The sequence below is a fragment of the Bos mutus genome, chromosome 4 (assembly GCF_027580195.1).
Source record: "Bos mutus isolate GX-2022 chromosome 4, NWIPB_WYAK_1.1, whole genome shotgun sequence".
Lineage (NCBI taxonomy): Eukaryota > Metazoa > Chordata > Mammalia > Artiodactyla > Bovidae > Bos > Bos mutus.
The window spans coordinates 24589011-24601317 of NC_091620.1; the positions used below are offsets into that span (position 1 = coordinate 24589011).

General features: G+C 38.2%; 1 protein-coding gene across 1 annotated transcript in view; it reads right to left on the minus strand.

The window, feature by feature from the left end:
- Window positions 1-12307, minus strand: part of NUP205 (nucleoporin 205) — an 80728-nt gene that overhangs the window by 47459 nt on the left and 20962 nt on the right. Inside the window, exons 10-15 of the mRNA XM_005903639.3 lie at window positions 12030-12167; window positions 10322-10472; window positions 8619-8824; window positions 7458-7640; window positions 2900-2950; window positions 2169-2378 (exon numbers count right to left, since the gene is read on the minus strand). Coding sequence (XP_005903701.2) covers window positions 2169-2378; window positions 2900-2950; window positions 7458-7640; window positions 8619-8824; window positions 10322-10472; window positions 12030-12167 — 939 coding nt within the window. The remainder of the gene's footprint in view (window positions 1-2168; window positions 2379-2899; window positions 2951-7457; window positions 7641-8618; window positions 8825-10321; window positions 10473-12029; window positions 12168-12307) is intronic.

A 12307-nucleotide genomic window follows, 5' to 3' on the forward strand; every position in this document is an offset into this window, starting at 1 on the left:
ATAAGGCATGACTGCTACTAATGCTTTCATCCAATAAGGAAATACATGTTAATGTTGCCTTTAGTGGAGAAGGCAAAGGCACCCCACTCCAGTACTCTTGCCTGGCGGATCCCATGGACAGAGGAGCCTGATGGGCTGCAGTCCATGGGGTCACTAAGAGTCGGACACGACTGAGCGACTTCACTTTCACTTTTCACTTTCATGCATTGGAGAAGGAAATGGCAACCCACTCCAGTGTTCTTGCCTGGAGAATCCCAAGGACGGGGGAGCCTGGTGGGCTGCCGTCTATGGGGTCGCACAGAGTCGGACTGAAGCGACTTAGCAGCAGCAGCAGGCCTTTAGTAAAACATATACCCCTGTTGGTATTGATTTTTAGCCACATGAGAAGCAAAACTTATAAAGCAACTGACAAAAAATAAACTTCAGCTATCTGGGACTAAATATTAGAAACTAACTATGTCCAATAATATGGCAATGAAAAATAAGCTATACGAGATACAAGTAATGATTATGCAGTCATTAAAAAGACTCTTCTCAAAGAATCTTTAATAGCATGAAAAAAATCCTCAAATACTATGTTTAGTGGCCAAAAAGGGATATAAGCTAATATTACTAAATGTTTCAATTTAAGTAGATATGCAAAGGAAAAAGAATAAAAGCAGTTATCCCTTCCTTTGGTAACAAGATTATGGGTGATGTAATTTCTTCACATATTTTTCTGTATTTTCCTAGTTTCCCAAAGTAGCATGAACTAAATTATTTTATAATCATTAATACAACAAATAAACCCAACAGGTTCAAAAACGGCAAACTATAAAAATAAACTAGAAATGTCCCTGTAAGGTATTCTGTCCGCGAGGGTATTCTGTGAACCAATAAACAGTATTATAGACTAAAGTGAATTACATCAGAACCTGAAAGGGTCTCTTACATAGCTTAGTGGTTATGAGCTTAGATCTGGAATCGGAGTCCTAGATTCAAATCCTGGTCCTGGACCTTAGGCAAGTTCCTTAACCTTGCTAAGCCTCCATCTGTAAAATGGGAATATTAATAGTACCTGCCTCTCAATACTATTATAATTACATAAGATGATATATACAAAAGCTCAGTTGTGAGTTTACTACGAGACCAAATATGAGCATAAATGTCAGTGTTCCCTCGGCCTCTCTCCAAGGCTTATATATCTAATGAACCACAGTGTGCCTTCCCACTAAGCCAAGACTCCACAACCCAGAAGGGCTACTTACTAACCAATATTAATTGATGTGCAAGTTAAAACTTATTTCAATCCTTAATCATCTCAATAAAGGACAGTGTATTTCCAACTGCCAAAGGTATATCATTTTTGGTTCAATTTTGGTCAAAATTTGTTCAATTACGGATTTAATGACTATGACTTCATATCAATTAAATGGTGGTGATGGTTGGTGATTCAGTAGTTAAGTCATGTCCTACTCTTGCGACCCCATGGACTGTAGACCACCAGGCTCCTCGGTCCCTGGGATTCTCCAAGCAAGAATACTGGAGTGGGTTGCCATTTCCTTCTCCAGGAGATCTTCCCAACCCAAGAACCAAATGTGGGTCTCCTGCACTGCGGGCAGATTCTTTACCAACTGAGCTATGAGGGATGCACACATTTTTTTTTTTTTGGTATAACCAGACTCAAATCTGAAAATTACATGAGCAAACTGGGAAAAAGTTGAGAGAAAAACTAAGAACAGAAATTTAGAAAACAAGGACTTCTGAAGATAAACTAAAGAAATCAAATTTACGTGGCAAGGGTACTTATCCTGCTTTGAGCACGAGATGTGTTCTTGAAAATGCATAATAACCCTCATTTCTTAAATTGTACTGTATTTTATAAAGCAAATAGTAACACTCTCCCCTCTTTGAGACCATGATCAAAGCATCATCATACAAAAAGCCAGCAGTGTGCTTCTCTGTTATAAATCAATTAAATTACTGATCACTAAAGTCAATGCTTTGGTTTTAATGCTTGAATGTATTTTTTAATACATTTAAACCAATCAGACAATGGATATGTCAGTGTAAGACTATAAATTTTACTTTCAAAAGCTAAAATGAATTTACAGCATCTCATACCTCTAATAAAAGAAAAAGCAGCAATAAAATAAATAAGGAGACAAAAGTTTTTCTCTGAACATAACCTTTTCAGCTGCTCTCCGGTAAGCCCTTGTACGGAATCGGAGAAACACAGAATCTCGCAGGAACTGCAAATAAGGGTCAAAACCAGGGGGCCGCAGTCCAGCACCCAGATTAGAAGGAAAGGAGCTCTCCACCAGGATACTAATTAGCTGGCAAAAGGCGCGAGTTAAAGGGTATTCTTCACACCGGGATTCTATTTCATTTAGTTCCACCTTCCAAAGAAAAATAAAGGAAATTCAGTAACATAAAACCACTAGCTTTAAAGTGCAAAGCATTTTTCAGACTTTAACTCATTACTACCGGTATACTATCACACTCAAAGACCCACAAAGACATTACCATTTTTCTATTTAGAGGTAAAGATACAAAAGTTAAAAACAGATATCAAATGTTTCTTTTAAAAAAAAGAGGAAGGGGGCATAGAGAGAAAAAAGGAAACTTAAACAAGTAAATTGACACTTCACAGCTGACCCAAGTAGCCAAATTAAACTGAGTTCAAACCAAACTTTCAGTCTTGATGGCTGCCACTAACATGCTTTTCCAGCTCTGAAACCAAAAGTGTTTTGATCTCTTTCATAAAGTTTCATCTACATTTCAACACAGAAAATCCTCAAATGAAAACACATCAAATTTGAAAACTACAGAAACTTAATACGGTAAGAATATATTTTTCTTAGTCTTTTAATCATGTGAATGCATGACTATAGAATTTAAACTAAAAGGAAACTTTTACCTCAATACCAATAGCTTGCCTCTGGCTTGGAACCCGAACGGTCTGCAGTATCTTAAAATAATAAGAAGAATGTGCTGTTAGCAGCATTCCTCATTGATCAGTGAAAATCAGTGGCTTTCAATAATATAATAGTCACATACATCACCCACCACATCTGTACGTCTTAGTGTCGATCAGAAATGACAACCGAGAAGTCTCCAGTGAACTTTCATGAGCAACTGTGTCCACATTCAGGGAGAACTTCCAATTACTTGGGCTTCAGAAAACTGGTAATTTCTTAAGTGCACACAAGATGTATTTTCAACAAATTTATTCTCAGATATTTTAGGCATAAACCTTAAAAGGATTTATGGGATGAAATCTCACCAATGTTCAAGACACTAGTCTTTTTCACAACCAGCCCTACTGTTGGCACCAAAAAAACAAGAAGTAAATTTGTTAAGAACAGGTCTCTTATGTGAACAGAAGTTTTGGGTTAAGAAGTTCTGTCCTGACCTTGCTGGAGGCATAAATAGTCTGGTATATAATAATTATACTCAATGTCAATACTTTATTTTTTGCAAATTCCACTATTAGGTGTAATCCTCTTTAAGGAAAAAAAAAAAGCCTTATCTAAGACAGAAATGTCTAAACCCAATCACACATATCTCAGGAATAAAGAAGCACTAAGCACTCAGGACTGACAGGATGTGGTCCACTGGAGAAGGGAATGGCAAACCACTTGAGAACCCCATGGACAGTATGAAAGGGCAAAAAGATAGGACACTGAAAGATGAACTCTCCAGGTCAGCAGGTGCCCAATAAGCTACAAGACATCAGTGGAGAAATAACTCCAGAAAGAATGAAGAGACGGAGCCAAAGCAAAAACACCACCCAGTTGTGGATGTGACTTGTGATGGAAGCAAGATCCGATGATGTAAAGGGCAATACTGCATAGGAACCTGGAATGTTAGGTCCATGAATCAAGGTCAAACAGGAGATGGCAAGAGTGAACATTGACACTTTAGGAATCAGTGAACTAAAATGGACTGGAATGGGTGAATTTAACTCAGATGACCATTATATCTACTGCTGTGGGCAAGAATCCCTTAGGAAAAATGGAGTACCCATCACAGTCAACAAACAAGTTCAAAATGCAGTCCTTGGATGCAATCTCAAAAACGACAGAATGATCTCTGTTTCTTTCTAAGGCAAACCATTCACTATTATAGTAATCCATGTCTATGCCCTGACCAGTAATGCTGAAGAACATGAAGTTGAAGAGTTCTATGAAGACCTGCAAGATTTTCTAGAACTAACACCCAAAAAAGATGTCGTTTTAATTACAGGGGACTGGAATGCAAAAGTAGGAAGTCAAGAAACACCTGCAGTAACAGGCAAATTTGGTCTTGGAGTACAGAATGAAGCAGGGCAAAGGCTAATAGTTTTGCCAGGAGAACGCACTGGTCATAGAACACACCCTCTTCCAACAACACAAGAGAAGACTCTACACATGGACATCACCAGATGGTCAACACCTAAATCAGACTGATTATACTCTTCTCAGCCAGAGATGGAGAAGCTCTATAGAGTGAGCAAAAATAAGACTGGGAGCTGACTGTGGCTCAGATTATGAACTCCTTATTGCCAAATTCAGACTGAAACTGAAGAAAGTAGGGAAAACCACTAGACCATTCAGGTATGACTTAAATCAAATCCCTTGCAATTATACAGTGGAAGTGAGAAGCAGATTTAAGGGACTAGATCTGATAGACAGAGTGCCTGAAGAACTATGGATGAAGGTTCATGACACTGTACAGGAGGAGGGGATCAAGACCATCCCCAAGAAAAAGAAATGCAAAAAACCAAAATGGCTGTCGGAGGAGGCCTTATAAATAGCTGTGAAAAGAAGCGAAAAGCAAAGGAGAAAAGGAAAGATATACCCATTTGAATGCAGAGTTCCAAAGAATAGCAAGGAGAGATAAGAAAGCTTTCCTCAGTGATCAATGCAAAGAAATAGAGGAAAACAATAGAATGGGAAAGACTAGAGATCTCTTCAAGAAAATTAGAGATACCAAGGGAATATTTCATGCAAAGATGGGCTTAATAAAGGACAGAAATGGTATGGACCTAACAGAAGCAGAAGATACTAAGAAGAGGTAACAAGAATACACAGAAGAACTATACAAAAAAGATCTTCACAACCCAGATAATCACAATGGTGTGATCACTCACCTAGAGCCAGACATCCTGGAATGTTAAGTGGGCCTTAGGAAGTATCACTATGAACAAAGCTGGTGGAGGTGATGGAATTCCAAATGAGCTATTCCAAATCCTAAAAGATGATGCTGTGAAAGTGCTGCACTCAATATGCCAGCAAATTTGGAAAACTCAGCAGTGACCACAGGACTGGAAAAGGTCAGTTTTCATTCCAATCCCAAAGAAAGGCAATGCCAAAGAATGCTCAAACTACTGCACAATTGCACTCATCTCACATGCTAGTAAAGTAATGCTCAAAATTCTCCAAGCCAGGCTTCAGCAATACGTGAACCATGAACTTCTAGATGTTCAAGCTGGTTTTAGAAAAGGCAAAGGAACCAGAGATCAAATTGCCAACATCCGCTGGATCATCAAAAAATAGAGAGTTCCAGAAAAACATCTATTTCTGCTTTATTGACTATTCCAAAGCCTTTGACTGTGTGGATCACAATAAACTGTATAAAATCCTGAAAGAGATGGGAATACCAGACCACCTGACCTGCCTCTTGAGAAACCTATATGCAGGTCAGGAAGCAACAGTTAGAACTGGACATGGAAAAACAGACTGGTTCCAAATCGGGAAAGGAGTACGTCAAGGCTGTAGATTGTCACCCTGCTTATTTAACTTATATGCAGAGTACATCATGAGAAACGCTGGGTAGATGAAGCACAAGCTGGAATCAAGATTGACAGGAGAAATATCAATAACATCAGATATGCAGATGACACCACCCTTATGGCAGAAAGTGAAGAACTAAAGAGCCTCTTGATGAACGTCAAAAAGGAGAGTGAAAAAGCTGGCTTAAAACTTAACATTCAGAACACTAAGATCATGGCCTCTGGTCCCATCACTTCATGGCAAACAGATGGGGGAACGGTGGAAAGAGTGACAGACTTTATTTTGGGGGGCTCCAAAATCACTTCAGATGGTGACTGCAGCCATGAAGTTAAAAAATGCTTACTCCTTGGAAGGAAGTTATGACCAACCTAGACAGCGTATTCAAAAGCAGAGACATTACTTTGCCAACAAAGGTCCATCTAGTCAAGGCTATGGTTTTTCCAGTGGTCATGTATGGATGTGAGAGTTGGACTATAAAGAAAGCTGAGCTCCAACGAATTGATGCCTTTGAACTGTGGTGTTGAAGACTCTTAAGAGTCCCTTGGTTTAAAAAAAAAAAAAAGAGTCCCTTGGATTGCAAGGAGATCCAACCAGTCCATCCTAAAGGAAATTATTCCTGAATATTCATTGGAAGGACTGATGTTGAAGCTGAAACTCCAATACAGTGGCCACCTGATGCAAAGAAGTGACTCATTGGAAAAGCCCTTGATGCTGGGAAAGATTGAAGCCAGGAAGAGAAGGGGACAACAGAGGATGAGATGGCTGGATGGCATCACCGACTCAATGGACATGAGTTTGGGTAAACTCCGGGAGTTGGTGATGGACAGGGAGGCCTGGCGTGCTGCAGTCCATGGGGTCACAAAGAGTCGGACACGACTGAGCGACTGAACTGAACCGAAGCACTGAGGACAATACTAAGTGCTGACACGCTTCTGAATGAAAACAATGAAGTATCAGTACTGAAAGAAAAGTGGCCCAGCGTCTCCCCGCACATATCAACTTTCTTCATTTTTATAAAGTATCATTAACACCTTCAAGACACATATGTTAGAAATCAACTAGAATGCTGCTTCAAAACAGTAGCTTCTACCAATGTGTCTGAATCACAGTTTCCCTTATGTCATATTATTTTGAAGACAAATGCAAGTTCCACCTAACCATTTCTCTAGAAATATCTCTATAGAACACATTCTTATTTTCCTTTTTTACTCCATCATTTATAGAATAAGTCCATCTTGACATAAAAATTCCAATAGGGCTTATATCTAAAGAAATAAGAATTGATAAGACACTTTACTTGACTGTTATAAGACAGGAAGGGTCACGGAAGGAAGCAGTTAAAAAGAAAACTAGGCATCCCCCACATTTAATGAGTACAGATGACTTCTGAAGGCTTATTGCAGGCTGGTACCCAAAGACAGACTTGAGGAATTCTGTCCATTTATTAATCTTACACACACTGAATAACAAAGTCTTAAGAAAAAACCAATCTCTAGTAACCCAGTAAAGTTGTCAACTGATCCAAGAGAAAAATCCAAGCCTATTAGTTTCTGAAGTCACGCTTAGTACCAAAATCATAACTTTCCATTCAGGAAGTTCACGGTGTACTTTAAGTTTCAAACAGATGCACTTGCTTGTACAATAGTATCAAAACTCATTTCCAAACTGCAGTAATGTAAATAAGAGAGCACACAGTACTACCTGAGTATACTCTAACGACTGCCAGAGAGAAGCAGCAATTTCAGGAGATTTTCCAAACGCTGCAAGTGTCTTCAGTAGTTCGGCCTTTAGTACAGGAGGGATACTGCACTGCAGGAGGCCCAGAATCACCACCACGGGCGTCCACTGAGGATGCTCACAGAGTGCCAAACGAGCATTTTCACTCTGTGAATTGAACACAAAAAGATCAAGACAGGCTTTGCATGTTTAAAAGCTAAGAAAAATGACCGGTAAAATCATCTAAATTGCTAACACTTACACTGAGTATTCACAGGCTCAATTAACACGTACTGAAACAGAGCAAACGCTTGAACTCTACCAGTAGATCAAATCAGATCACAAATTCAGTTAACATAAAAAAATGGAGAGAAAAATAGCTTTTACTGAATTACAGCTCTAAGACTAGAAAACAATATATACAAATGGAGATAAACCGTCTTCCAGGGTCACATAAATCTTACCTAGGCATTTTAAATCCTTTCTGGAACAATGTCATATATAAATGAGAAAAATGCCTTGTCCTTTTCTGAGAAAAAAAATAGAAATACACACACACACACACATAGTACCAAGTATCACTCTAATTTAATTCAACAGCAAATAATTACAAACTTTATGTTTTGACTGAATAATGTTTAGCATTATTGGAAAAACCAATAAAGTTAGAAGACACTCTTCCTGTTCTTCTGAGAGAATGTCAGCCAAAGGAACTTAGCTTTGCACTAGTGAATAACAGAAACAACCAGAAGAACAAATGGGACCTAATTAAACTTAAAAGCTTTTGCACAGCAAAGTAAACCACTAACAAAATGAAGACAACCTATATACAGAATGGGAGAAAATATTTGTAAATGAAATGACCAGTAAGGGATTAATATCCTAAATATATAAATAGCTAAATACAAACAACACGATTAGGCTATTATTTTCATACACGCTTCTGGCAGTAAGCAGGGAATACCACACCCTTTAAAGGTGAAGAAACAAAGAACTTAGAAGAACAGAATGCCAAATATAAATGCTAAATTTATCGCTTATAAGCTTTAAGCACTATAAGAAAACTTGGGGGCTCCTTAAAATGCCACCATGTTAGAATACAAATAAAATTATACTGTACTCACATGAGGCGGGTGGGTTACCTACCCAAGTAATGATGGTAGATGTCAGCTGCAGAAAAGCAATCAACCCATCTTGCTCCTTCTGGGTGATACCGCGTGAAGGGAGGTGACGGTACTGGACACTATCGGCACTCGGAAGATCCTTCCGGAGGTGCTCGTGGTAAAGCATCAAGGAGTGAAAGAAATGTTCCCAGGAAACAGGACTGCCACCTGCTCCCTGAATATTTTCAACTGTAAAGAAACACAGCACAGAATTTCCTTTCAAAACTGTCTAAGTACCTGCTTGGAAATGGAGGGAGAAAATAAACATAAAACAATACATTTTGTTTGCCTTTGTCCTAGATATGTTGTGTGTTGAAAATCGGTTAGAAATCCTCTGTAAACTAAAACTCTGGATTAATTTTTCCTGGGACTAAGACATGGGTAGTGCCTATGCAAGTACAAAGGCAAATTACTTTGGATGTCAGTTGCCCTGCCCTGCCCTGCGTGTATGCTCAGTCATGGCCAGTGCTTGGCAACCCCATGGACTGCAGCCCACCAGGCTCCTCTGTCCATGGGATTTCCCAGGCAAGAATACTACAGTGGATTGCCATTTCCTTCTCTAGGGGATCTTCCTGATCCAGGGATTGAACCCACATCTTCTGCATCTCTTGCACTGGGAGGCAGATTCTTTACTGCTGAGTCACCTAGGAAGCCCTGAATATCAGTTACCTACTTCTAACCCAGGACGTTTCTCCGTGTTGTCATGTAACTATTCAGGGCTGCTTTTCCCATGAGCAGTTCCCAAATGTGGAGCTTACATTAAATTCCCAAAGAGATAGATAACTACAATCTTGATTAGCAGATTACAGTACTCTATTACATACTAAGCACTGAGAATAAAAGCCTAGCAGACAAGACAAAGAAGCCTTAACAAAAGGGTCAAAACCCCAGTCTTGGAGTCAGGCAGATCTCAATTATGGCTTGCCTATGCCTTGTGACCTTAAACTACTTCACTTTGCTAAACCTGTTTCCTCAAATGTAAAAATGAAAGTAATCTACCTGACAGATATTTAATAAATATTTGTTTCTCTTCCCTTTTGCACTATCTTTGGTGTAGTTGGCGGTTAGTCACTAAGTTGTGTAGGACTTTTGCGATCCCGAGGGCTGGAGCCCATCAGGCTCCTCGGTCCCTGGGATTCTCCAGGCAAGAATACTGGAGTGGGTTGCCATTTCCTTCTCCAGGAGATCTCCCCAACCCAAGAATCGAACCCAGGTCCCCTGCACTGCAGGCAGATTCTTTACCAACTTAGCTATGAGGGATGCACACATTTTTTTTTTGGTATAACCAGACTCAAATCTGAAAATTAAATGACCAAACTGGGAAAAAGTTGAGAGAAAAACTAAGAACAGAAATTTAGAAAACAAGGACTTCTGAAGATAAACTAAAGAAATCAAACTTACGTGGCAAGGGTACATATCCTGCTTTGAGCACCAGATGTGTTCTTGAAAATGCGTATTAACCCTCATTTCTTAAACTGTACTGTATTTTATAAACAAATGGTAACACTCTCCCCTCTTTGAGACCATAATCAAAGCATCATCATACAAAAAGCCAGCAGTGTGCTTCTCTGTTATAAATATAATGTATACGCCCAGTAGAACCCAGCACAAATAACCAAATGCTTTAACAAGTAGAAGGATACTGAATGTCATGACAAACTTAGAAAACATCTAGATTTTTCTTACCATGACTGCTCCCATTGACTTTGAGCAGGCTGAAACAGTAGTGGGCACACTGGGGCCCATTGGCCAATCCCTGCAGCATCTTCAAGTAAGGAATATAAATAGTTGGAGGCAACAGGTCACCCATTTGCCTAACAAACTTTGACAAGACAACCTGAAATACAGAGAAGCCAACAGTTTACATAAAGCATAGCTTAACTTTAAGCCAACATGGAGTAGCCAATAAAGACTACATATGAACCAAAACTAAGTACTCTCATTTAACTTTCCCCAAGACAAAATAATCTGGAATTCTATTATGAAAAACTGCATTTCCAAGGTTATCATTAGTAATTTAATGCAACTACAGAATATCTTTGTGAACCCAACGTACATCTAAATGCCACAAACACAAACTACTGCTCATATTCTAAATATGTAAAACAATTGAAGAATTTACTCATCTAAAATTAACCAGCAAATTCAAAGATACACTTAGAACCCAGAGTTCCTAAACCCCACTAAAACTTAGTATGAAGATCTAGGATCCTGGAAGAATTTTTGATAGTAACCTAAACATACTGTTTTATCTTCTTGCCGATACATGTTTCTATACTGTTCTTTAAGTTCACTTCTTAGGTTTCTCTTTTCTCCTGCTTAAGCCATAAATCTATTATCAACAACTAAATATATTACTTAGACTAATTAGTTGGAACCCAAACCAAAAATGTCACACATCTCTGGAAATTTTTGTTAAATCTGTTGTGTTTAACAATGATCTTATGATCATATAGAAAAATATCCTTATTTTCAAGAGATATTAACAACCAATGAGAGGTGAAAAAGTCATGCTGCCTATAATTTACTTTAAAATAACCCAGCAAAAAAAAAAAAAGCAGTAGAAATAACAAGAGCAGAAGTAAACACAGCAAGATGTTAACAGCTATTAAATTAAGATACTGGGTGTTCACTATAATTATTCTCCCATATGTTTGAAAATCTTCATAATGGAAATTATTTTAATCTCTAAAGAATTTTAATAAATCCTTCCCTGAAATGTATTTTTTAAGTGAGGAAAAAAGTGAAACAATAAACGTAAGAAATACAGTTTAAAAAAGGGGGTCTTGACCTTTGCCTCTTAGCACAAATGAAAATTATAGTCATGGCATGAAACCATTTAAAATAGAAAATCCCAAAAAGATGAAGACAGATATGGTAATCCCTCTGATTTGCTAATGCATAACATATTTTAAAAGTTAATACAGGATAGAAAATGAACTTTTTCCTACACTATCTACTGACTCATAGGCATTTTGGCATTAATTATAACTTCTGAGCCTTTTTCCTTCAGTATTTGTACCTCTCCTATCTTACCCAACTTGCTAAGAAAGATGGATATTCATTGTTATGTCTACAGAGAACAGAATAAGCTAATAAATATTAATTTTAATTAGTCACTTATTTAGTCATACACTTATTTAGTGACTCACAATGAAACTAGACACTTTTCTACAACTAATGATTCAATACATAGCTAGCATCTAATAAAAGGCTGACTGTATACACTTTGAAATGATCAGATCAATTTGAGAGTTTCCATTTCCTTAAATAAGTATAAACACCTAAAGGTTACAAGTGTTCATTTTGCATGAACAGCAATAACATGAGGAAAATACCACTCTTCATGTTTTAATGATTTCCAAGGTAAAAAGTAGGAAAACCAAGAGCTCACCTGGCGTTGAGGGGGTCGCTGGTGAGCCACTCCAAGATAAGAACCCAGGATAGTGGAAGTCTGAAGAGGCTCTGACGGACACCAGTATTCCAGGGCAAGTTCCAAATTGAAAGGATTCTTTTTATACAGCTCACCGATCTGCAAAGTGTAAACAAAAACTGTGTGAAAATGTCTGTAACTCAAAAACTACTTTTAAATAAAAAGTTACATTTTATTGAATTCACCTGCATGTTTAAGATATTAAGCCTGAACCTTTCCAAAGTTAGGGAAAAAGATCT